The 26,887-nt window shown below is 40.3% G+C and overlaps 1 protein-coding gene across 1 annotated transcript in view; it reads left to right on the forward strand.

Moving 5' to 3' along the window:
- The first annotated feature begins 18,891 nt into the window (after positions 1-18,891).
- Positions 18,892-26,887, forward strand: part of rims2a (regulating synaptic membrane exocytosis 2a) — a 1,407,304-nt gene continuing 1,399,308 nt past the window's right edge. Inside the window, 2 exon segments of the mRNA XM_041189340.1 lie at positions 18,892-18,952; positions 19,028-19,148. Coding sequence (XP_041045274.1) covers positions 18,892-18,952; positions 19,028-19,148 — 182 coding nt within the window.

The raw sequence follows: 26,887 nt of genomic DNA on the forward strand, positions 1-26,887 counted from the left end.
TGCCTGTTGAACTTGTATGCTAATTCTTTAGGAATCATGCATGAGGACCCCCAAATCCTTTTGTATGGCAGCTTTCTGCAGTCTTTCTCCATTTTAATAACATTCAGCTGTTCTATTCTCCTTGCCAAAGTGCATAGCCTCACATTTTCCCACATTATATACCAGTTGCCAAGTTTTTGCCCACTAAATTAACCTGTCTATATCCTTCTGTGGACTCCTTATGTCACCCTCACCACTTGCCTTTCCTAAAATGACTTTTTTCACAGCCGCTACCCAACTTTGTGCAAATCTGGGACGGTTCTGCCCAGTGAGTCTCAGAAGTAGTATCAAATTGTAATTTTTATCTTAATGTAATTGACATTAAATAGGTTCTGTTATGGGGAGACTGAATTTTGTCAGGACATCCCTGTTGCATTGTTTTGTTACATTTTTGCCACAGATCCAGCTTTGATGATTTTAGATTCTTATTTACTTGGTTGCTATTTGCCTTGATTTGTAGCCACTGTGATTTAGAAAATGCACGCAAGCTACTGTTTACCATCAATTTAGCAGAAAAAAACATACTGATTGAGACTTGAAATATTGCCAAGAGCTGAAACAGCTGTTGCTGACTTTTTAGACAGTATGTAACATCGACTGAAAAGAATTATTTGATGTAATTGCACAATAGCAATTTTACAAAGTTAACTTTGGATAGTCAACACAAATCAGTATAAACATTAGCCAGTTCACACTTCAATATTGGCAGAAATTCAGATCAACTGAATTGATTCATTTTATTTCTAAATGTTACATAAACAGACACTGGCCTGGTTTCTATAAAATACATAATATTGTTAACATCAACAATTTAAGATCTGAACATCGATTAAATATGTGTAATCACCCAGAAGTAAGAGTGGATAGAAATTGATAATAGGTAGAAATCAAAATATTTAAACCAATATGATTTTAACTTGATTGCGCAGTTGCGAGTCTGCTTTCATTCCAAATTGAGTTGATTTGAAATGCTTATATGGCTTAACTTAATGTTTAACATAACTATTGCCAGTCCATATGCTCTGAGATGGAATGTGTGCTACATAATTACTAAAAACTAAGATAATTAATAGGGTTTATGTCTGATTAATATAATCCAAGTTTTTATTCTCTGCACTTTGTGCACAACCAAGAGCCCTATAAGTGACAACTGAAATAGAATTAAATATCTTTATTTAGTCTGTATATACAGTTAAATATGAATCTGCTGCTAGAGTCAATTAACATTTATCATATTACAATTAAAGGTAAAATTTTTAGGTCGGTGGGTGGGCAGGCGCCCGACTCGCTCGAGCATAAAATGACGCCTGTTGACGTTGGGTGAGCATCCTAATGTCAATGCGTAGTTGCACGATATTTCGTTCAATGGGCACATGCTGGAGTCGGCAGCGCAACCACCGACAATTAAGAGGCCCCTTAAGGCCATTAAAAAATTAATGAAAAGAAATTTTTTGCTGCCCATTCAACCTTATGGTTGGCGGGCAGTTGAGAAAGCCTTTACACTTTTTTGGAAACCACAAACACAGGTGGGTTGAGGTTTCCAAAAGCAAATAAAAATTCTACATTAGCAGAGGTGCCATCCTTTGGATGAAATTTTAAAGCAAGGTCCTGGTATCATACTTTATACCACTAAAAAGAACAGGGAATTTGGTCAGTGTTAGACCATAAGACCATAAGACATAGGAGCAGAAATTAGGCCATTCGGCCCATCGAGTCTGCTCCGCCATTCAATCTGGCTGATAAGTTTCTCAACCCCATTCTCCCGCCTTCTCCCCGTAACCTTTGATCCCCTTACCAATCAAGAACCTATCTATCTCGGTCTTAAATACACTCAATGACCTGGCCTCCAGAGCCTTCTGTGGCAATGAATTCCATAGATTTACCACTCTCTGGCTAAAGAAGTTTCTCCTCATCTCTGTTATAAAAGGTCTTTCCTTTACTCTGAGGCTGTGCCCTTGGGTCCTAGTCTCTCCTACTAATGGAAACATCTTCCCCACATCCACTCTATCCAGGCCTTTCAGTATACTGTAAGTTTCAATCAGATTCCCCCCTCATCCTTCTAAACTCCATCGAGTATAGACCCAGAGTTCTCAAACATTCCTTATGTGTTAAGCCTTTCATTCCTGGGATCATTCTCATGAACCTTCTCTGGACCCTCTCCAGGGCCAGCACATCCTTCCTGAAATACGGGGCCCAAAATTTCTCACAATATTCTAAATGTGGTCTGACCAGAGCCTTATAAAGCCTCAGCAGCACATCCCTGCTTTTATATTCTAGTCCTCTCGAAATAAGTGCCAACATTGCATTTGCCTTCCTAACTACCGCGTCAACCTGCAAGTTAACCTTAAGAGAATCCTGGACTAGGACTCCCAAGTCCCTTTGCACTCCAGATTTCTGAATTCTCTCCCCATTTAGAAAATAGTCTATGCTTCTATTCTTCCTACCAAAGTGCATGACCTCACATTTCCCCATGTTGTATTCCATCTGCCACTTCTTTGCCCATTCTCCTAAACTGTCCAAATCCTCCTGCAGCCTCCCCGCCTCCTCAATACTACCTGTCCCACCAAATATTTTTGTATCATCTGCAAAGCTAGCCAGAATGCCCTCAGTTCCTTCATCTAGATCATTAATGTATAAAGTGAAAAGTTGTGGCCCCAACACTGACCCCTGCAGAACTCCATTAAGTCACCGGCCGCCATCCTGAGAAGGACCCCCTTATCCCCACTCTCTGCCTCCTGCCAGACAGCCAATCTTCTATCCATGCTAGTACCTTGCCTCTAACACCATGGGCAGCCTCCTGTGCGGCACCTTGTCAAAGGCCTTCTGGAAGTCCAAGTAGATAACATCCATTGGCTCTCCTTTATCTAACCTACTCATTACCTCCTCAAAGAATTCTAACAGATTTGTCAGGCATGGCCTCCCCTTGATGAAACCATGCTGACTTTGCCTGATTTTACCATGCACTTCCAAGTATTCTGAAATCTCATCCTTAATAATGGACTCTAAAATCTTACCAACGACCGAGGTCAGGCTAATCGGCTTGTAATTTCCCGTCTTTTGCCTCACTCCTTTCTTAAACAGGGAGGTTACTTCAGTGATTTTCCAGTCCTCTGGGACCCTCCCTGACTCCAGTGATTCCTGAAAGATCACCACTAACGCCTCCACTATCTCTTCAGCTATCTCCTTCAGAACTCTGGGGTGTAATCCATCTGATCCAGGTGATTTATCCACCTTCAGACCTTTAAGTTTTCCTAGCACCTTCTCCTTGGTAATGGCCACCATACTCACCTCTGCCCCCCCCCCCCCGACTCTCTTGAACTTTGGGGATGTCACTCGTGTCTTCCACTATGAAGACTGACGCAAAGTACCTATTCAGTTCCTCCGCTATTTCTTTGTTCCCCACTACTACTTCTCCAGCGTCATTTTCCAGCAGCCCAATGTCCACTTTTGCCTTTCTCTTACCATTTATATATCTAAAAAACCTCTTGCAATATTCTTTTATATTACTGGCTACTTTACTCTCATATTTAATCTTCTCCCTCCTTATTTCTTTTTTAGTTGTCCTCTGTTGGTTTTTGTAGGCTTCCAATCCCCTGGTTTCCCATTGCTCTTCTCCGCATTGTATGCTTTCTCTTTAGCTTTTATGCTGTCCCTGACTTCCCTTGTCAGCCATGGTTGCCTTGTCCTCCCTTTAGTATGCTTCTTCTTCCTAGGGATGAATTTTTGCTATGTCTCCCAAATTACTCCCAGAAACTCCTGCCATTGCTGTTCCACTGTCTTTCCTGCTAGGCCCATCTCCCAGTCAATTCTGGCCAGCTCCTCCCTCATGCCTCTGTAATTGCCTTTATTCAACTGTAATACCATTACATCTGATTCCAGCTTTTTCCTCTCAAATTGCAGGGTAAATTCTATCATATTATGATCACTTCCTCCTAAGGGTTCCTTCACCTTAAGCTCCCTTATCAAATCTGCCTCATTACACATCACTAAATCTAGAATTGCCTGTTCCCTAGTGGGCTCCACCACAAGCTGCTCCAAAAAGCCATCTTGTAGACATTCCACAAATTCCTTTTCTTGGGATCCACTACCAACCTGATTTTCCCAGTGTTCCCGTGTTCTGGCCAACGTACCTCCCTCCATCAATATCCCCCAAAATTAAATTAACTGGCCATTCATTGTTGTTGGTGAGATCTTGCTGTATGCAAAATGCCTGCTCCATTTGCCTGCATTACAATAATCACTGCATTTACAGTAATTCATTTGTGAAACATTTTGAGAGAAATGACGAGGTGTTTTATAAATACACATCTATTATATGATAAGTATATTAAAATCTGAATGCAATTTTTCCATGTATAGTTGTCAAAGCAATTTACAACAATTATGTATTAGAATTGCAGTAAGTGATATAGTATAAGGAAAACATTTATTCTAGCCAGCTACTTTTATGATTACATGAGTCAAGTCTACAACCTTTGGCATGCATGCATTGAGCAAGTGACAATTAAGAAGCACTTGCTCCAAAGCTCTAAAAACGAAACAGTAGAATACAAAGCAACACAGAAGCAAAATAGTGCAGATGCTGGAAATCTGAAATAGAAACAGAAATTGATGAAAATGCTCAACAGGTCTGACAACATCGGTGGAGAGAAAAACAGAGTTAAAGGGCAGAATTTTCCCGTCGGCGAGCAGGAGGCGGGGCCCACTCGCCGAACGAAAATGATGCGGGATGACATCGGGGGGAACCCTCGACGTCATCCTGCCCCATTTAAATATTCAAGAAGGCGGGGGGGACAGTGTGATCAGCTGTCCGCCCGCCGACCTGTCAATGGCCAATTGAGGCCATTGACAGGGTAGTAAACCCAATTAAAGGCCCTGATCGTCCAACCTTAAGGTTGGCGGGCAGGCCAGGAGCCCCAGCGGGCTTCTGAAAAAAACATGAAACCTCATCCACCGGTGGGATGAGGTTTCATGTCTGTTTTAAAAAACTTTAATAAAATTTCTGTGATATTTATTAACATGTCTGTCCCATCTCATGTGACATTGTCACATGAGGGGGACATGTTAATAATTTTTTTATTTTTCTATTTTTAAACTTTCAAAACCTTTCAGCAATCTCCCTGACGCAGCACTTAGTCTCAGGGAAATGTGCGCTCTTTCGTGAGCATGTGCGAAAGAGCACGCTCTGACAGTTGGGGAATCCACCCCCCCCACCTGCACAGGAAGCGCATAGCACTTCCCATCGGGCAGCCCACTGGGTGGGCCTTAATTGGCTTGCCCACTTAAAATGGCAGTGGGGCCCGTTTTGGCAGCAGTGATCAGCTGCCTGCCACCGAGCCAGTGGGACCTGCCTGCCCATCAAAGGCAAAATTCTGCCCAAAAATTCAAATCAATTACATTTCATCAGTACAGTTCTGATGAAAGATCATTGATCAGAAATGTTAACTCTGTTTCTCTGTCCAAATGCTGCCAAATCTGCTGAATATTTCCAGAATACTGTATAAAGTAATTTGCAGCCTATGCAACTAAAGAGGTAGTGGCAGCATGGATACAAAATTAGTTAGGGGAGAGAAAGCAGAGAGCAGTGATAAACTGTTGCTTTACACACTGGAGGGAAGCCTACAGTGTTATCCATAGAAGCCAATATTAGAGCCACTGTTCTTTTTGATGGCTATGTCCAGGACTTAGTTAACTGGGGCATAATGCCATAGTTTGCAGATGACACAATGCCAAAAATGTAGGTCAGGAGGACATCAACAGACTAGTGAAATGGGAAGGCACATGGCAGATGAAATTTAAAAAGCTTATGGGATCCCTGGTTTATAAATAGAGGTGTAGAGAACAAAAGCATGGAAGTTATGCTAAACCTACATCTACTGCATTACCCTGGCCTACTGTCTCTGTTACTTCTTCAAAGAATTCAATAAGATTAGTTAAATGTGGCCTTCTCTTCAATCCATGCTGGCTACTCTATTACATTTTCATTTGCTGGATGTTTTTCTATTACATCTTTGAGTAAAGATTCCAATGTCTTCTTTTTAACCACTGCCATTAAGTTATTTGGACTATAATTCCCTGGACTTGTTCAATTTCCATTTTTAAATAAAGGAATAACATTAGCTGTTCACCAGGGCTCTGGCACTAATCCCTTTTTCAATGATTTTTTATAAATATGTCTCCACTATCTCTTCCCTAAGTTTTTTTAAATGCACAAATGCAGGGGTTTTATCCTCTTAAAGTGAGATTAGTTTATCAATTATCTCCCCTTTTCTTCATAAATATCTTTCTATCTTTTTGATTTCTTCTTCTAATGTTAGGTCCACTCTGTTAGAGTAACTGGTAAATAATGAGGCAAGTTAACTATTCAATATTGCTGCCATTTTGCTTTCATTGCCTGTCAGGTTATCTTGAGGATCTCTTAGTAGCTCTGTCCTTATCTTAATTTTCTTTTTGTTGTTTATCTGCCTATAGCATACTTTACTTTTTTTTAACTCCTTGATAATTTCTTTATTTTCCTAATTGTTTTGTGACTTCTTTCCTAACTTCTTCATGTTCCCTTTTGTCATTCTTTCCTTTATTTTAATGTACATTCTCTCGTTTATCATCTTTGCTATCTTTATTCAGTGTTTATGTTTTATTTTGAAGTGGTAACTGATTTTCCACGATTGCAAAAAGGTAGCATAGCAATGATGGAGCTAATTTACTCAGCTAACCTTGTCTGGCAATACTCCAATCCAAGTATGTGGGTAATTATATTGCTGGTGTAATTTGTACAGTATTGATAACATTTCCTGTTCTCTAAGCCAATAGAAAGAAATTCGTGCTTCAAAGTCTACAGAAACAGAGGACTTTGTTTGGGGGTGGCTGGGGGTGGGAGGCTGATTCCTGATTCCCTTGATTGATACATATTTCCTTATTTCCTAGCTATCTCTTACATGTGTCGGTTTGCGTGTAAACCCTGGGATCTGAACATTATAGTCTCAAGTCCCAGTGAAGGACTTAAACATATCATCTAGGCTTTTATTTCAGTTCGGTACTAATATAACTCTATATTGTTAGAGGTCTGTCTATTCAGGTGGATGTCACAGATCTCATGGTACAATTCAGAAAGAACAGGAGCATTTTCCTAATGTTTTGGCCAACATTTATGTTTCAACCAATGCTGCTAATACAAATTAATTAGCATTTGTCTCTTTGCAGTTTGTGCAACTTTGTTATGCACAAAATGCCCATCATGTTTACCTATGTGAATTCATTCCAAAAGTAATTCAATAACTCTGGAGCACTTTAAGACATCTCGAGGTCGTAAAAGATGGCATATAAATGCAAGTAAATTTGTTTATTCTTTCTAATTGAGCTCTTCACTTAAGTTGATATCCTTCCAATTGTCAGATTTTGTATGTTTTATTCTCCAAGAGACAGTATTCTCTTTCTTCAAACAATCTCCACCTTTTCAGAAATAATGATGAGGTCTTCACACAATGTTAAAGCCAAGGTTTGCAATATAAATTGTGTGGTAATGAGTGAATGATTTAGCAACATGTACGTGTGAATGCAGAAAAGTAGGAATGGAATATGTATGCATTACAACATGCTGTGTAAAGTGAAATTGATATCATGTTAGCCTACATTATGCATAATTGATATTTTATATACTGATATAACATGATATAAATTATAACGTCACAGAAATAACTGACCAGTATCTGAAATCCCGATGACTGTGATCTCTTCCTTTATTAAGCTAAAAATTTTCTGTTCTGCAGTACTCAGTGTTTTTCTATGCTGACAGACTTTCATTTTTGGCTGTTCTTTTCAGTCATTAATTAGGTTCATTTTAAGCACACCATCCTTTTCAGATTATTCAGCCAAAATTTCTGCATTCCTCGTCATTAAATGTTGGACACCTATATTGAGATTGATTGAGATGGTATAAATTTATAAGATAAAACATAATCTTTTAATAAATGGTTTTACAAATGTGCAAAAATCTCTCTCTCAATTGTGGCTTTCATGCAGATTTCGGATTCAGTTTTTGTTATAAACCATAATTAAGTAATTGCTCACCTGTTATTATTAAGGTGATAAATTTACATTATTACATGTTACTTACACAAAATGGTATCATTTGCCATTAACTACCATATTCCTAAAGCTCAGTAGTAACTCTTTGTTCATTCATGGGATGTGGGTGTCGCTGCCTCGGCCATCCCCAATTGCCCTTGTTCAGAGGGCATTTAAGAGTCAACCACATTGCTGTGGGTCTAGACTCACATGTAGGCGAGACCAAGTAAAGATGACAGATTTCCTTCTCTAAAGGACATTTACAACAATGGTTTCCAGATTTTTACTGAAATCAAATTTCATGATCTGCCATGGTGGGATTCAAACCTGGGTCCCCAGAGCATTACCCTGGTACAAGCCAAGTGACAATACCACTATATCATCACCTCCGCTTATCCATGGTTTGCACATAGTTACCACCAATAAATACTTTATTCCTATAAACAGAGCCTTAAGGAATCTAGCATTGTATCAGTAATTTTGTTATAGAATCATGGATTCATACGGCATAGAAGATTATCCAATCCATTCTGTCTGTGTCAGCTCTTTGAAAGAGCCATGTAATTAAGCCTTTACCCACAGCACTGGAAGTTTCAATTTTTTCAAGTATATATCCAATTCCTTTTTGAAAGTTACTCTTAAATATGCTTCCACCACCTCCTGAGCTAATATATTTCAGATCATAGAAAATAAACAGCATAAAAAATTCTCTTAATTTCTCCCCTGGTTTTTTTTTTACTGATTAACTTAAATACATGTCCCCTGGTTACTGGAAAAACTCAGCAGGTCTGACAGCATCTAAGGAGAAGAATACAGTTAACGTTTTGAGTCCGTATGACTCTTCATCAGAACTAAAGAAGAATAGAAATGAAGTGAAATATAAGCTGTTTGAGGGGATGGGGGGGGGGGGAGAGCGGGGACACAGGTAAAGCTGGATAGAGGGCCAATGATAGGTGGAGGCAAAAAAGAGATTACGAAAGATGTCATAGACACAAGGACAAAAGGGTGTTGACGGTGGTGATATCAGCTAAAGGATGTGCTAATAGGGTAGAAAGCAGGATGAGCAAGTGACAGATGGCCCTAGTGGGGGTGGGGTGGGGGAAAGGGATCGAAATATGCTAAAAGGTGGATGGAATAATGGATGGAAATAATTTTTTTAAAAAAATAGAATAGGTGGGAAAAGAAAAATATATTAAAAAACTATGGGCTGAATTTTGCCATCGGCGAGCAGGAAGCGGGTCCCCTGACATCATCCCGCCCCATTTAAATTTTCAGGAAGGCAAGGGCACAGCCAAACCAGCTGTGTGCCGGCTGACCTGTCAATGGCCAATTGAGGCCATTGACAGGATAATTAAAACAATTAAAGGACCTGCCCATCCAACCTTCAGGTGGGCCTCTGAAAAAACATGATGGGATGAGGTTTCATGTAGGGTTTAAAAAACTTTAATAAAGTTTTAGTGAAATTTATTAACATGTCTCATCTCATGTGACATTGTCACATGAGGGGACATGTTAAGGATTTTTTTATTTTTCTACTTTTAATGTTTGAACAACTTTCAGCGAGCTCCCTGAGGCAGCACTTAGCCTCAGGGAGATGTGCACTCTTTAGTGCACATGCGCGAAAGAGCGCATTCTCACATTTGGGGAAACCCCCCCCACCGCCCGCAGAGGAAGCGCACAGCCTTAATTGGCCCGCCCACTTAAAATGGCGGTGGGGCCCGCTTCTCCGGCGGGGTTTGGCTCCCCGGCACCGGAGAGTGGGTCGGGCCTGCCCGCCAGGCAGAAAATTCTGCCCTATATAAATTATTAGAAAAACAGGGGATCGGAAAGGGGGTGGGGATGGAGGAGAGAGTTCATGATCTGTAGTTGTGGAACTCAATGTTAAATCCAGAAGGCTGTAAAGTGCCTAATCGGAAGATGAGGTGCTGTTCCTTCAGTTTGCGTTGAGCTTCACTTGAACACTGCAGCAGGCCAAGGACGGACATGTGGGCATGAGAGCAGGGTAATATGTTGAAATGGCAAGCGATAGGGAGGTCATGCTTGCGGACAGACTGAAAGTGTTCCACAAAACGGTCACCCAGTCTGCGTTTGGTCTCTCCAATGTAGGGGAGACCGCATAGGGAGCAGCGAATGCAGTAGACTAAATTGAGGGAAGAAAGGAGTGTTTGGGCCCTTGGGCGGTGAGGAGGGGAGAAGTAAAGGAGTAGGTGTTGCATCTTCTGCAGTTGCATGGGAAGGTGCCGTGGGAGGGGGTTGAGGTGTAGGGGGTGATGGAGGAGTGGACCAGGGTGTCCTGGAGGGAACGATCCCTACAGAATGCTAACAGGGGGTTGAAAGGAAGATGTGTTTGGTGGTGGCATCATGCTGGTGTTGGTGGAAATGGCAGAGGATGATCCTTTGAATGCAGAGGCTAGTGGGGTGATAAGTGAGGACTAGGGGGACCCTATCATGGTTCTGGGAGGGATAGGTAGGTGTGAGGGCGGATGCGCGGGATATGGGCCGGACACAGCTGAGGGCCCTGTCAACCACCGTGGGTGGAAACCTTGGTTAAGGAAGAAGGAAGACATGTCAGAAGAACTGTTTTGGAAAGTGGCATCATCAGAACAGATGCACCAGAGGACAAGGAACTGAGAGAATAGGATGGAATCCTTACAGGAAGCAGGGTGTGAGGAGCTGTAGTCGAGGTAGCTGTGGGAGTCAGTAGGCTTGTAATGGATATTGGTGGACAGTCTATCACCAGAAAGTTGTAAAAATAAAAAAACTGCGGATGCTGGAAATCCAAAACAAAAACAGAATTACCTGGAAAAACTCAGCAGGTCTGGTAGCATCGGCGGAGAAGAAAAGAGTTGACGTTTCGAGTCCTCATGACCCTTCGACAGAACTTGAGTTCAAGTCCAAGAAAGAGTTGAAATATAAGCTGGTTTAAGGTGTGTGTGTGGGGGGCGGAGAGATAGAGAGAGAGAGAGGTGGTGGGGGGGGGTGTGTGGTTGTAGGGACAAACAAGCAGTGATAGAAGCAGATCATCAAAAGATGTCAACGACAATAGTACAATAGAACACATAGGTGTTAAAGTTAAAGTTGGTGATATTATCAGCACATTCGTTTAGATAATATCACCAACTTTAACTTTAACACCTATGTGTTCTATTGTACTATTGTCGTTGACATCTTTTGATGATCTGCTTCTATCACTGCTTGTTTGTCCCTACAACCACACCCCCCCCCACCTCTCTCTCTCTCTATCTCTCCGACCCCCACACACACACCTTAAACCAGCTTATATTTCAACTCTTTCTTGGACTCGAACTCAAGTTCTGTCGAAGGGTCATGAGGACTCGAAACGTCAACTCTTTTCTTCTCCGCCGATGCTGCCAGACCTGCTGAGTTTTTCCAGGTAATTCCAGAAAGTTGTTGTTGTTTTTGTTTTTGTTTCAGATTTCCAGCATCTGCAGTATTTTGCTTTTATCCCCTCGTTATTGACCTTCCTGCTGGTGGAAACAGGTCCCCCCTAACTACTTTCAACATGCCTAATTTTTTTAACACCTCTATTAAATCTCCTCTTTACCCCTCTTCACTAAGAACAACAATCCCAGCTTCCCTAGTATTCATACACGACTAAAGTACCTCATTATTGTCACTTGCATCCACTCAGAAATAAATTGCAGAATTGCACATTACATTGTACATTAAGAAGGCAAACTTGAAAGCTACCTGCCAAATGGATTGTTGCACTGAAATGTTGGAATTACTTGAGATGGTAATAATGCACTTTGATTGACTTTTCTCCTGAGGTAAGTCAGGCATTTAGCATTTCTTAAATTTACTGTACCATTTCACTGATATCAGATGCATAACTACTATTAGGACACCAATATTTGAGCTGGTATTAATGAACTTGGATTTATGTAAAAACAAAGATACATCAGCAAGATGTTATAAAGAGATTTACAGAGTATAATCTACAGCATTGATATCAACCCTTGTTAGGTTTAACAACAACTTTCATTTGTGCAGCACCTTTAACAGAGTAAAACATTCCATGGTGCTTCACAGGAGCATTATCAAACAAAATTTGATACCAAGCCACATAAGGATTATATTAGAAGGGATGACCAACAGCTTGATCAAAGGAGTAGGTTTGATGAGGGCGAGGTAGAAAGACAGACAGCTTTATAAGGAATTCCAGAGCTTATGGTTTTAACAGTTGAAAGAAAAGGCATCAATAGCAGAAGAATAAGAATTGGGAATGTGTAAGAGGCCAGAATTGGAGGTGCGCAGCGATTGCATAGGTTTTGAAGGGCTAGAGGATATTACAGAAACAGGAGAGGCAAGGACATGAAAGGACTCAAAAACCAGGGTTAGAGATCTAAAATCAAGCATCGCCAGACTGGAAGCAAATGGAGGTCAGTGAGCACTGGGTCAATGGGTGAATAGGGCTTGGCATTTTGGGAATTGTGTCTTGGTAATGGAGTGGAAATGTGATCAAAATATCTTCTTAGGATCAAATATGGCACCAAAGTTGCAAATGCTCTGGTTTAGCTTCAGACCTTTTCATTTCTTTGAAAGACACATTTAGAAATTACAAACTCCTTCACTGTCCTCACATTTTTTCACAATTGTTTAAGTCAGATATTCTACTTTATATCAGTAAATTCTAAAAACAAAAGTTTGAAAGGATGGTTCAAAATAGCTAAAGCAAAATTCACCAACATTCAGAAAATATTAATCTGTACATTTGATTAATTTTGTCAGCCTACTTTTTACGTTGATCTTGATAAACAAATATGAATTGGTTCCATAAATCTGAAGTCTGATCTAGTAAAGAAGATGTAAGGTTCCCATTTGAATTAAACATATCTATTTTCTCGATCAAAAAAAAATTTAATAGCTGGGATTTAGCCTTGTGGATCTTATTACATTTATATATGGTGATAATACTTCTGTTTTGTAGTTATGTGCTTCAAACTGATATGGGCACAGCAGACAGGTTTAATTGATTTGCAGAGAGTAGAACTGATAACTTCTATTGCTGAACCTCCCTGTCTACAATATGTCAGTTAAGATTCTATCTTTTCCACTATAAATCTAACAGCATTCAAAATAATTTCAAAAGAAATGAAAAAGTATGGGTTCTTAAAATTGTGACACTTACAAAACAATCTTGAAAGTTGACTACATTAACTCTTCCGTGTTTCTCTTAGTGCTCAGAATTATTTGAAAACTGCATACACAATCAACAGAACACTGGTTTACATACCATGCAAATTCTTCAGAAAAGCAAATTTACTGATCTAGAGCAAACAGTTCCCTGCCACTATTCAGTTAACTTTCCTTTCTCAGAAAATTGTACATATTCACACTAAGGTGAAGTCTGTTGTGTTGCCTATCTCAGTATTTTCTCCTTTTACGTAATTTCCTACATTTTTTAATCAGGTTGTGCATGTCACTTCTCAGACATCAGGAACTAGGTGGATGCTGAAGGCCTGTAAAATTACAGCTGCATTCACCCAGGGTTAAAATGTAAAAAGTGTTGTTAGCAAATGCTGAAAAAAGACATTGAGTAGGATTGCAAAACTTGTGCCAAGTGAAAGTTATTTGCATTGTTAAGCTTAATTTGCAAGCAATACTGTAATCTTCTTTTGTTGTACATAAATCTGAGACAATATTGAATGATTTCCTCAATTAAATATAACTAACCAATGGAAAAATGTGCATCAGAAAATGAAAATGCCTAAGTTGAAATTATTGATGCTAGAATTGTTAATATTCAGATTCTACCACCAATAATTTACTTGGTCAAAAAAATTATAGTTAAATGCAAATGGAGGAGATTCATCTTACTTTGTCAGGACAAGTATTTAAAACAAACTGTAACTAAGTATTTATATTTATGTGATCCCTGACTTGGTTTCCAAGGAAGGACAATTAATTATCCAGAGAGAGATTAAAGGAACGTGAGATCTACTTCATCGGATAGTCTGTCCCCTATGATTTCAAAATATTGTTAAAATCTACAGCTGGAAGGGAAGATGATCAATTGTTAATCATAGAGTTGAATTAAAATCAGCCAAAACACAATTTGAAATGTGGTAGTTAAGATATCAAATGGACATAGTATTCTCTATTGGTCTAGAGACTAAGAACATTCAAATTTTGCTTTTGCGGGGCATCAAATGGTATTTGCCATTAGTTAGGCTTGCCCTTGCTCATTGAAGCCTTTGATTTTTTTGCATGGCAAGTTGCTGAAGGTGTGAATGATAACTGCGAGATGCCGTTTTCGCCACAGTGATGACGGAAGTGCCACAAACTTGAACAGCAACTTTTCGACAATTCGCCTTTAACTGCGCACCTGCCCTAGACCTAAAGTTGCTGCGCTATTTGCATATTAATAACTGGAAACACCATTAGCCTCAAGGGTATTTCGAGAGCAAAGTCAAGCCCCATTGTGTGGCAGTGCAGCAAGCCATACAAACCTGGAGTTTCAAAGCTCCGTATCTATTCTGTGCTGAGATTACTGATCTCAGCGAGGTGCCAGTACAGGTATCAACACCTCCGAGGCCAGGTTTGGACGGTGGAAGCGATGCGAAAAATTATTTGCTGGTTAACAAACACCTAGTCTTGCTGAAAAGTGTGCACGTGTTTATGTCAGATGATGCCATACTCCGATTTAGCTGTGACATTCCCCTTTCAACCATTCCCTGTCTGCCGGGTCTCAGTGGCCCGCCCAAGTTCAGACGCGTGTAGACTGGCCTTTTCAGCAAATGAGTAGAGGTGCCGATTCGTCTGGCACTTTATCTTAACCTGAGCCACTACTGTCAGAAGAGAGTGCAGAAAGGGAATTGGGATAAATATAGAGCTCGTGTATATGCAACGATCCTGAAAAGTGTGGGGTGAGGGGTGGGGTCGGGGGGCGTCTCCTTCGAATTACCCTTTGAAAATTGCATATTCAATTGCTGTAATTAAGTAATTCTGAGAATAGTGTAACATTGCATAACATGCAATGATAATTATGAAGTATTATTGCTAAAGCTTAGCTAATGATGTGCACACATCTTATAATGGCATAGCGCCCATTGAGAGGCGCCTGGTTAACTTCAGATTTCTGAATTACAGAAACTTATGTTTTTTATATATGTCCTTTTCTCTCGCGAATGCTCCTGACTTGTAAACATTTGCGAATATAACCTGTCAGACATGAAGGATTTTCACCGGGCTAATTTTACTTGTCAAACTACTCTTCCAATTTCTAATGTGCGGTATTGTAAAGCTGGGCTTTTGCTGCTGGAATGGGTTGTTTTCTCTCAGCAACTCACATTCAATATGGCGAACTGCTACGATAGCTCTGATAACGATATGGTTCCAAGGTATTTAGACTGTACACAGGAAATGCGTGTACAGATCAATTTACAATGTTTTATGGGCTGGAATACAGATTCTGTCTACCTCAGAAACCCATTAATTTTTACACCTGGATACACTCAGATACCAGGATTTGTACATGTTAACTGTTAGACTTCGCACAATTAATACAAGATTATTAATTGACATTTCCTCATGGACTGAAGGTGGTCGTCTTAAAGGATCATTTCGATGTTTATGTATTGTTGGCAGGATCTTGGTTGGGACATTGCGTCGAAACCCTCGGAGAATGCAGAAAGTAACGATCTCTTTTGACATGTTACAGTACTTGCACCATATGTTTAAAACAGAAACTACTGGAAATACACAGTAAATAAAGGCACAGAGAACATAGAACGACGTTTCAGGGGTAGACCCTTAATCGGAATGCCCAGGACGTTAATCAATCTTTTCTCTTCTCTAATGCTGCAGATTTGTATTCTTTCTTGTCTTTTCTTCATAATTCCAGCATTTGCAGTATTGTCACATTTCATCACATTCCTGCCTTGTAGATGGTAGGAAGGCTTTCGAGAGTCATGAGGTGAGTTACCCAGTGCAAAATACTCATCTTCAGGCCTGCGCTTGTACCTACAGTATTTATGTGGCTGGTCCAGTTGAGTTTGTGATCAAAACTCACCGTCGCCCCCCACCCACCAATCCAGGATGTTGATCGTGGGGGATTTGACAATAGTAATATTCTGAATATCAAGGAGAAGGTTGTTGAATTTTCTCTCAGGAGATGATCATTGTCTGGCAATTGTGTGGCGTGAATGTTACTTGCTACTTCTCAGCCTAAATGTTGTCCAGATCTTGCTGCATGCGGGCACAGATTACTTCATCATCTGAGGAGTGGGTAATGGAACTGAACACTGTGCACTTATCAGTGAACATATGCAGTTGCTTATAATGGAGGGAAAGTTATTGATGAAGCAACTAAAGATGATGGGCCTAAGACACTGCCTGGAGTGAAGTTCTGGGGTTAAGATGTTTGGCTTCCAACAAGCACAACCATCTTGTTTTGGTATGACTCCAGTCAGTGCACAATGACCTCACTGACTTCAATTTCAATTAGGGCTCCTTGATGTCACATTTGGTCAAATGCTGCCTTGATGCCAAGGGCAGTCAATCTAACCTTGCTTCTGCAATTTAGCTCTTTTGCTCATGTTTGGACCAAAGCTGTAATGAAATCTGGAGTTAAGTGTTCCTGGTAGAACACAAACTAGGTATCTCTGAGCAGGTTATTAGTGAGTAAGTGCTGCTTGACAGCACTCAACCACCCTTTCCATTACTTTGCTGATGATGGAGGGTTGGCTGATGGTGCAGTTATTGACTGGATTTAATTTGTTCTGCTTTTTATGGACAGGACATGGCAGAGAAATATTCCACTCTGGTTGATTCTAGTGTCCTAGCTCTACTGGAATAGCTTGCAGAGGCATGGCTAGTTCTGGAGCATAATTTTTCAATAAACCCAAATGAAAATAAGTGCTTGTCGCGTATAACCAACTTCTGAGGCTTTTGATAGCTTTGTTAGTTTAATATATTACCGGATAATCATTATAATCCATAGGGGTTTATTAAGGGTTTTGTTCCATAAAGTCTTTTGTAAACTCCTCAAGCTTTTGCACACCTTTATATGCTACCTTCCTAACATGGAAGTTATTAGCAACTTGTGCAGGCCAGCATAATTTATTCCAGCACAATTACAATAAACACATACAACACTGCAGACGCTTGAAATCTGAAATAAAAACAGAAAATGCTGGAAATACTCAACAGGGTTGGCAGCATCTGTCAAGACAGAAAAAGAGTTAACATTTCAGGTCAGTGACCTTTCATCTGAATTCATTTCAGACCATCTCTGAAGTCGAGAGGAAATAATTGTATACTGGCCTGACAACATTTGAGCACTTAATGCTCATCCTTCCTTGTCTGTGCTGTCAGCTCTTTTACATTAGCCCTGAATAAAAATATACCAAGTTGACGATTGTTACTATGCAGCTAATGGTTTTTTTTCTTTTTCATAGCCGTTAATCCAAGTATGCACTCAGTCAAATAAATGTTCTTCGAGATGCTGAAGATTCAGGCAGTTTAAAAGAATATTAAAGAAATTACCTGAAATAAAACCACACTGTGCTTGAGGGCGGCGCATTGGTTGCTGTCCGAGGTCCTGTATTCGCAAACTCGTACAATTTAAGCATGTCCCGGCAACAAGGGAATCCGGGGGATGTGACTTAAATATCCCATTTTCAAAATGAAGAGCGTTTCTTTAAACAGATATAATTTTACTCTACCGTTGGATGGCAAATTTAAATTGTTCCTGAAAATCCCACTGTTTAAATAAGTCAGATTCCATGTTACACAGTATGCGTGACTTTATATTGGGCCCCTGAAATCTGGCTTATTTTTGTTGGTGATTAAAAGTGTATAACGTGCTCAGCGTTTAATTTCGACGGAAAATAAAAGAGAAGTCATGTGTATAAAACGACCAACAATAGCCTAATCCGTTACTACTGCAAAGTTAAATGCACCGTCTTCCCTCATAGCGAGCAAAGGTCTGAATTTTAATGATAAAATGATGATTAATGCTTATGCACGGTGTAACTCAATAGTGTTTCCAGAAAAAATGCATGCATGCAAACCGATTTTTAATAATGGCAAATAGAACCGACCTTAATTAAATCTCAGCACAATAGTTCCAAATGGAATTGGATTTCTGCCTCTTCTTGGGCCAGGCAGGATAGGAAACGTTGATGAGGGAGCTGAGCAGAAGCCAATTTGACAGCGCTCCAGATCCTGATCAATAATCCACTCCGGAGTTTGCAGGGAGTTCGCAGTCAATGAAAGCGCGCTCTCGCGCTCTCCTCACTCTTACAGTCAATATATCCTTTTAGCTGTGTATGCGTGTGTGTGTGGTGTCTGCTACGTGCTGGAATCAGACTCCGCCTTGTCTTTCCTTATAGGCCTTTTTGAAAAAAAATTGAACTTTTGAGGGTTTTTTTGATTTGGTTTTATTTTTTTCCCTGCACAAGTGGCGAGGGAGGCGATGGGCTGGGTGCAGGAATAAAGTGCTCGTTAATGATGTTAGTGATGGGTTAGCAGACAGCGAGAGAGACAAGAAGAGAAAATGCATCGCCGTTCCTAACTAATAGATTTTTTTTGCGGATTCCCCCTCCCCCTTCCTTTAAAGTGCATATGCATCAATGGAGAGAGAGAATTATGAAGCGAATTGCAGCGAGCGGTGGAAATAATTTCGATGTGACTGGAGCAGCTTTCTCCTCTTATAGCTGCTGCCCGGGAGTATTACCAGGCCAGCACACCATCTGCATCGGCTCCGCTTTCTTTGCCTCCTTCCCGCTCTTGTAATTGTTTTAGATTTGATTATCATTGAAGATGTCGGCTCCGCTCGGGCCTCGGGGCCCGCGTCAGCCCGGCCCTGTCCCTCCTCACCCTCATCCATCTCTCCTTGCTTCGGCGGCTCCTCCTCCTCCTCCAGCCGCCGCCGCCGCCGCCGCTTCTCCCGCGCCCGCTGCCGCCGACATGTCCGACATGCCGGACCTCAGCCACCTCACCGAGGAGGAGAGGAAGATCATCCTGGCCGTAATGGACAGGCAACGCCAGGAGGAAGAGAAGGAACAGTCCATGCTCAGGTAAGAAGATGGGGAAAATATTAATAATAGTGTTTAATCAAAATTATCCCAATTGCAAAAAAAAAACCCGAATGAAAATTAAAGAAAGAGAAAAAAAATGCAAACAAAACACACCCAAAGACATACATGCAAAGATTTTGTTTAAAATTTATAACATTTGGCCTAGAAGCAGTGGGCTGGGTTTTCCTTCCGCCATCTTCCGCCTGAAATTTCAGCCAAAAGGCTCTGCTCTGAGTTTTGAGTTGTAGCAATATTTTTAAATGATTAAATGCAAGTAGACCTGAGCAGAGTTTAGGTCTTTGAGTGTCTGTTTTGTGCGTTTGTATGGAAATGTCTTTGGAAATGAAGTGATTGCAATAATGTCAGCGTTCCCCGTGGTCTCTCTCTTTCCCCCCACCCCCGCTCCCCGCAAAGCCCTGGCTCTCGACCCAGCACCGAGCTAAGCCTGGAGCGATTCGTGCTGCGAGCGGTATCCAGTGAAAGTTGCCAAACTGGCAGCAGCGGCTGGTGACAGGCAGGCCTCGGATGACGGGGGCTTCAGCACCATAACAGCAGCGGACAGCGCCCAGCAACTTCGAGCCAGACTCGACTTAATCAACCACAGGAGATGCCTGAAAGCTGAGCCACAGCTACAATCAGACTCAGAGGCAGATCTTTAGACGCGACCCTAACCACAAACAGAGCAAAAACCAGAAACTGAGCAACACTCAGCACAACCCTGCCCAGAGAGAGATAGCGGGAGAGAGAGATGAAGAGAGCAATGGCGAACTAAAGGCCAGAGTATAGTCAGTCATGTGCATTGCAAGGTGTGTGGGGTGGGTGGAATTTGCGGAATGGTATCAAAATGGTATTTAACCTTTTATCAAGGTAAACAATTTTATTTCTGATCATTTCATATTGTAAACTGAACCTCAGAAAAATTGGAAATTAAAGTCACCTGCAGCAACTGGAGGTAGTTGAAAGGTGTTGGTAACATACTCTGCTGTAGTGTTGCAGTGGTTATGCATTTTTAAATTAGTTCACTTACTCCAAAATGCTACTTTCTGCCTACTTGTTATTCAGTCTCTTAATACATTTACAATTGCTCTGATATTCATATCATTATTATCTCTTCACTGTGATGAGAGGATTGCTTGCTAATGTAATGTTTCTTTCAAAATTAAATTGATGGGTCCAGTGTCTTCTTTAATTATTTAGATTGTGGATTCATAGAATGCTAGAATAATATGAAGTATTAGTTACCTGAAGGGGAGTCTGCCTCTGTTCAGTTTCATGGCTTTTTAATAGCAGTTTGTTGCTAGTTCATTGTATGACGTTTTTCTGTTTGGATTGCAGAATGATATTGAAAGTTGTACAATAAGTGTATCTTATCCAGAGTTCTGAAGTCCTATTAACTTCCTGTGTTGTGTAAGGTGGGGTCAGAGTTTTAAGAATGTGATAAAGTTTTAAGTTGGGGGCTTATATCTGAGTGTATGAACATTTTCCATCTTAACAACAAGAAAAAAAACATTTTAAACCAGGCATTTTGACCTTTTCTCAAAAGCATATCAAACTTTTTGTTGTCTCTGTATTTGCAATTTAGATTTTCTTATGTTACATCTGCTATACATTAGTAGAATGCAACATAGGTCTGATATTTGACAAGTCATCAAATATGAAGAATGCAAAAGACCATAAATAGTTTTTGCTATCCTGGACATAGTATATTTTAAACTGTGATGTAGGCTTGTGAAGGTGACAAGGTTATCCAAAAGCTTGCAGTTTCAATGTACTTTAATGTGTGAAAGAGAAAAAAAATGGACAAATACATCCAGGTCACAGTGCATGTGTTGAGAAAAACTTTCTAATATAATCAGGTAAAACTGACGCGAGACATATTGATGGGAACTAGTGTTATAATGGAGCAGTCACATAGACATAACTACCCTAACTGACGCTGCAGTGGGGAATTTTACAACATTTTATGCCTCATTTTTCTCTTTAAAAACGTTCATGCTTATATATAAGCCCATAATGGAAGTCATGCTTATGAAAATGCACTGGTTGAGCAATGTTCAGCTTATTAACTGTTGAGCACCACAGGCAGGTTGACTTATAGGATCAACTTCATGAGTGGTCTGTTTGTCATTCTCCATTACTCCAGGGTTTTGTGAGCTACTTATAATCCACAATACATATTGTAAAAATGCAATAAAATAAATTCACATTTTTTATGTACTGATTCTGAGTATGCGTGTGTGCATATTGCTTCGGTATTCTAAACACTGTATTGTTTTGAGGCCATATGATCTGGAAGTTGATTACTATAGGCTGCATCTTAATTACTGGTGTTTGAGAAATTCAAACCAGAAAACAACAGCTAAGTCCTCTACTCAGATTGAGAAAAAAAACTGGCAGATAAGAGGTTTAACTGTGTAAGGATAATGATTTTATTCATTTGTTTCCATTTATATTAATAATTATTTTTGTTCCGATTAGTACCATTGGCTAAGATGCACTGACACACGAATAAGCTGAGGGCCTGATAGAATATAATGTGAAGGCATTGACATAGTTTGGGCAGAAGCTAATGGCATTTTTATACCTTACACAATGCACATAACTTTTCATACATGTGATACAAAATTTTGTATACTGACTGTTATTTCCAAGAAAAGATATTTCCAAAGATATATTTGATAACTTTGCAGTGATTGTCTCCAAGTTATTAATCATTCAATGCAGAAATTATGATGAATCAATGATATGAAAGCCATTTGGTTTTGCCACCTGCCATTTGCCACTTGCTGCCATTGCAAAAAAAAAACTCAACAAAATAACCCTGCAAGCTTTAATTTATATATTAAAAAGAGAAAAAAGATACATGAGGGTGACTTCAAGGCTGTAATTTCATCCCTGGGTTTAGATGGCTATTATAAACTGCTCATGCCTTATTCTCATAGGTTATACTGCCACCTGAACCACTTGATGAGATTACTGCCTTGTAATCACTCTAGGTATCTATTATTCTGTATATCGTTTTTGCCAATAATGTTACTTCCTTTGCCCATATAAAACCTATTTTAATGATCTTAATCCATTTTCTGATTCATTGAGGGTTATGGCTCTCCTATTTCACATATCCTGCTATATCCATTTACAGAATAACAATATCACCAAAGTAAAAAAACAGTGATAATATAAAGAACTTTAAGTTGGAAGGGAGGAAAATTTAATCAGCCCAATTTCTCAAAGCTTTCCACAGTATACAGGTGGAATTCTCACTTGTATGTATCTTTCTTTCTCTCTTTCTATTCTATCTGTATTTTTCCTTTCAGTTCTCATTTCTTGAAGGAATTGACACCTTGCCCAACTAGCCTTTCTTCAAGTTTGGCAATTAGAGAAAGTTGGTGGAGAAATTAGATAAAAGGGAAAAGGCCAGCAAATCAGAAGTTCTGGAATGGGACATAAATATAATTACAGATACAAATAAATATTTATGCTCAAAATTGCTTTATTATGGAAGAAATGGGAATCACAAGGAAGCCAGTGGCAGTTCTGTAAGTAGAATGTTTCTTTGGAATTATGGCTAATATTAAATCTTGAATATAGAATTTATAAATTAACATAGACTTAACACAGATCTTTCTTTGTCACTATTTTTGTAAATTGGTCCCAGTTATGGTTTTAACTTTATAGCTCAGTGAGGTTATCAAATGATTAGCTGAGTCATGAAGACTGGGAAGTTGAACATTAGTCAGAGTTCCCACTCCAGATTGCTACCCAACATCCTCTACTTGAAGTGCACATAGTGATTATCTGGTGATGACAGGATTGCAATATGTTCTGATGCATGTGGTTCAATAGTTGCTCAGGTCCTTTGCCAAAGCCCACATATCCATATCGAATACTTGGATCCTCACTGGAGGAGGGAAGCATTGAAACTTAAAAAAAACACTGAACAATGAACAGGGAGCTGGATGGTGCAATGGGTTAGGGCACCCACATCTGAATCATGGGGCTGGATTTGATGTGGGGGTCCGTGGGGGAGATGGTGGGGTGATCTGGTTACACTTGCCCCACCCCTCCCCACACCCTGAAGGAAAGTTGGTCCCGAACAGATCAACTTTTACAAAGCCTTCCCTGCAGCATTTACACACTGGGGCCAGGCTAAACAGTCTGAGGGTTGGTCTTGTGCCCTCAGTGGACAGGCAGTCCTGCCCTTGTGAGCTGCCGAACAATCAGATTGGCTTGCAGCTATTGCAATCCCAACAGTGCCTGAACTCAGTAGTGGTTACTGCTGGGGTTGCAAGGAGGGCCCCAGAAGATCATGGCGAGTGGGGAGGGATCAGGGAACATAGGGAGGGAGGGGACCTGGGTTTTGGAGGGAAGGCAGAGAGGAACAAATGAAGGTCTGGCCTCTTGAGAGGGGTGCCCCTGCTGCGCACAGCACCCCCAAAATGATGAGCCCCTCCTTTCCTGCCTTTTCAAAAATGACCTTTGCACTCTGGCCTGCCTGCCACTGCCCAGTGTTTTATGGCAATGGAGGTGGATTGAGGCCCTTAATTAGGGCAGTTAAAGGCCTCAGTTGGCCTAACGGCAGGCGCCTTACCCAGCCCCTGTATTATGGGAATAAAAGCAAAAAACTGCGAATGCCGGAAATCTGAAACAAAAATGTATTATGGGAACAGGTTAGGGTCAATGGGAAGGAGGTGGGCTGGGTACCTGACATATTTTCCAAAACCCGCCTGGCAGGGGGCCGTAAACTCTGGCATAGATGGATGAGCTTTAGGTTTCCTCCCTTTGAGAGCTGTAAAGATCTTAAAAGACATGAATTCACAAGCCAAAACTCATCAGAATGGCTGGAATTTTCTGTGAAAATAATAGTGAGGTTAACAGTGCTCACCGTTATTTATGTGCGAATTGGACAATAACGTCTGCTGACTACATGTGCGCAATTAGACGAGGAAATCCATAAGTTGCTGTCTGAGATGCCCACTCCTCCAGATGATTCCTGACATGGACTAAACTTGCCAGAAAAAAAGGGCTTGTTCATTCCTGTGTACGTGCCCTTTTAACAGAGTGGTTAGCCTTAATTACCATGAAACATCTTCATTGGCACTGAAAATCATTTTTTACAAGTGTGGAACCTCATTTCTTCAGGTTTTAATTATTCTTGGAGATTTTAAAAAATAAAACAATTTAAATAAAACACTTTTAACTTTTTAATGTCTTGTTACTTCTCTCTTAATCCAGCCTGTCTCTTTGTTTTGTTTTCTGCACCTGATTTGATGTTTAATTTAATATTCAAACTTAAACTTCCTGGTTTAGACTCTGCACTGTTTATTATTGATTCATCAATCTGGTTGGGGAAACACATAGGAGAAAATTTTCACATCAGTGTGCAGGGTGGGCCTGGCACGCCGACGCTTAAAATGATACATGGTGACGTTGGGCATGTGGCCTGAGGCAGCTCCGTGCGTCATTCAACTCTTTCGTTCGGCTGGCATATGCTGGAGGCGGCTGTGCGCCTGCCGAACTGTCATAGGCCTGTTAAGGCCATCAGGGTACCAATTTAGATAATTAACAGGGCTGCCCATCCAACCTTAAGGTTGATGGGCAGGCGAAGAGCCCATGCGGCCTTTGCATTTTTCAGGAAACCCCATCCACGGGTAGGATGAGGTTTCCTGAAGGTTTAATAAAATCTATAAATATTTTTTGAACAATTCATAAATATGTCCCAGCTCATGTGACACTATCACATGAGAGGACATGTCTAAATAATTTTTATTTTTCTTTATTTAAAGATTTCAACATGAACTTAATCTCCTGAGGCAGGGATATCGCACAAAAGAGGGCAGGCCCTGACTCTCCCTCCTTCCCCCACCTGCACAGGTAGCGCTGAGCGCTACCGGCCATGCATCACACTGGGCGGGCCTTAATTGGCCCACCCATGTAAAATGGCAGCGCGGAGTCGATCGCGGGCTGTGATTGGCTCCACACCTGCTCGCGCCCGCTCCCGACCGGCCTGCCTGACATGGGAAAAATTCTGCCTATAGTGACTTTCCATGTTCACGTAAGTTCCAGGTGCCCTGTAGAGGGTGCTGCACTTCTGGACGATTGGCTGAGAGGAACTTCCAGTACAAAAGCCCATAGGAAGTATATATGCAATTCTAACACTGCTCATTTACCACTCAGCATATCCTGGCCCAATGTGACATTAATTAGCAGCCCTCACTTAGAGAAGCCATAAAAATACCAACGACTATAGTTTAGGGCTGTCCTTTAGATGTAGTTCTCAAATATTCTTGACCTGTGTCTGCTAGGACCTGGGAATGCTTGTTGCAGCATTAGGAGTGGAAGAGCGTTCCCTCACCAACACTGACATGCTTCATCATAACAAGCACCAAATTGACCAAAAATAAAAGTAAACAATTAAATTATCAATTTTTATACTCGATTCCTTGCAACTTACTGTAGTTTTCTTAAATTAAAAGTATTTTAATGCATTATGAAGTGCTTATGGCATGTTTTTGTGAAAATAAAGGTAAGGTTTAGTTCTGCTTTTGATATTTCACCTGGGTGTGCTTGATATGGACATTTGGTGCCATAAGAGAGGTGGAAAATGTTCTGTTTATCTCACTTCATTTAATACAAAATTTCACCAAACATATTATGACTGTCCAAATTCATTTCATGTAGGATCCTCACAATCATCAGGGGTGGGGAAGTAAATCTAGAAAATCTACCAGTCTAAACAATATTCAAATCTGGGACCAAGATGAAAAAGGAAAATGTTCCAATACATGAATTATCCACTGAGTCAATAACAATTTTTTGTCTTTCTCTTAAGTTTTTAAAATGTGACTGAGTTTCATAGTAATTGAGCACACATTTTTGGAGCTAGCAATTTAGCAAAAGTAAGCCATCAGGTATTGTTGGCTGTATTCTTGAGCTATATGAACTATGAGATGAATACCGTAGTTTATTTTCCATAATGTAGCAGTTTTCAGTTTGTGTTCTTTTAATAAAGGCTATTATTGTTTTAAAAAGTATAGTGTTAACTTTGGTACTCTCAACTTTGGTACTCTCAGCAATCTTATTATTCAATTACATATGTTAATTTGGATTCTTCACTCTGTTGGAAATGGTAACTACACCAGACCTGTTTACTTCAATGATGTGAGCATTGCTCAAAGAAAAATATTCAACAAATTTACAGAAAAGAGTTAGAAATCAAAACTAAATTATGTTAAAATCCATTTCAACACTTTGTGACAGACACTACATCTCTGTCTCTAGTTGCCCCTTTATTTTTTAATGTTGCCGATGAGACTTTTTTGCGGTTTGCTTAGAATCATTTTTTGGCTTATGGTGAACGTACAACCCTGGTAATGCCATTGCCTACTTACCATCTTCTGATAGGCACCCAAGGGATTCTGAAAAAGATGAGTTTTTATGTTGTGTTTGTTATCATTTTACCTTTAAGTAGTATAAGTCTGTTGTTTAAATAACAACTTACAAATTCATACAGTCACACAACATAGGAGGAAGCCATTCAGGTAATTGAGGTTGAAAGCTTTGAAAGAGCTATCCAATATAAGGCCCAATTTTCTGCTTTTTCAACATAGCCTTGCATTTTTCTTCTTCAAGTACTTATCTAACTCTGTCTTGAAAGTTGCGATTGAATCTGCTTCATTACTCTTTCAGGCACTGCATACCAACTTCCTGTGTGAAATATATTCTTTTCATTTCTTCAT

The sequence above is a fragment of the Carcharodon carcharias genome, chromosome 6, assembly GCF_017639515.1.
Source record: "Carcharodon carcharias isolate sCarCar2 chromosome 6, sCarCar2.pri, whole genome shotgun sequence".
Classification (NCBI taxonomy): Eukaryota; Metazoa; Chordata; class Chondrichthyes; order Lamniformes; family Lamnidae; genus Carcharodon; species Carcharodon carcharias.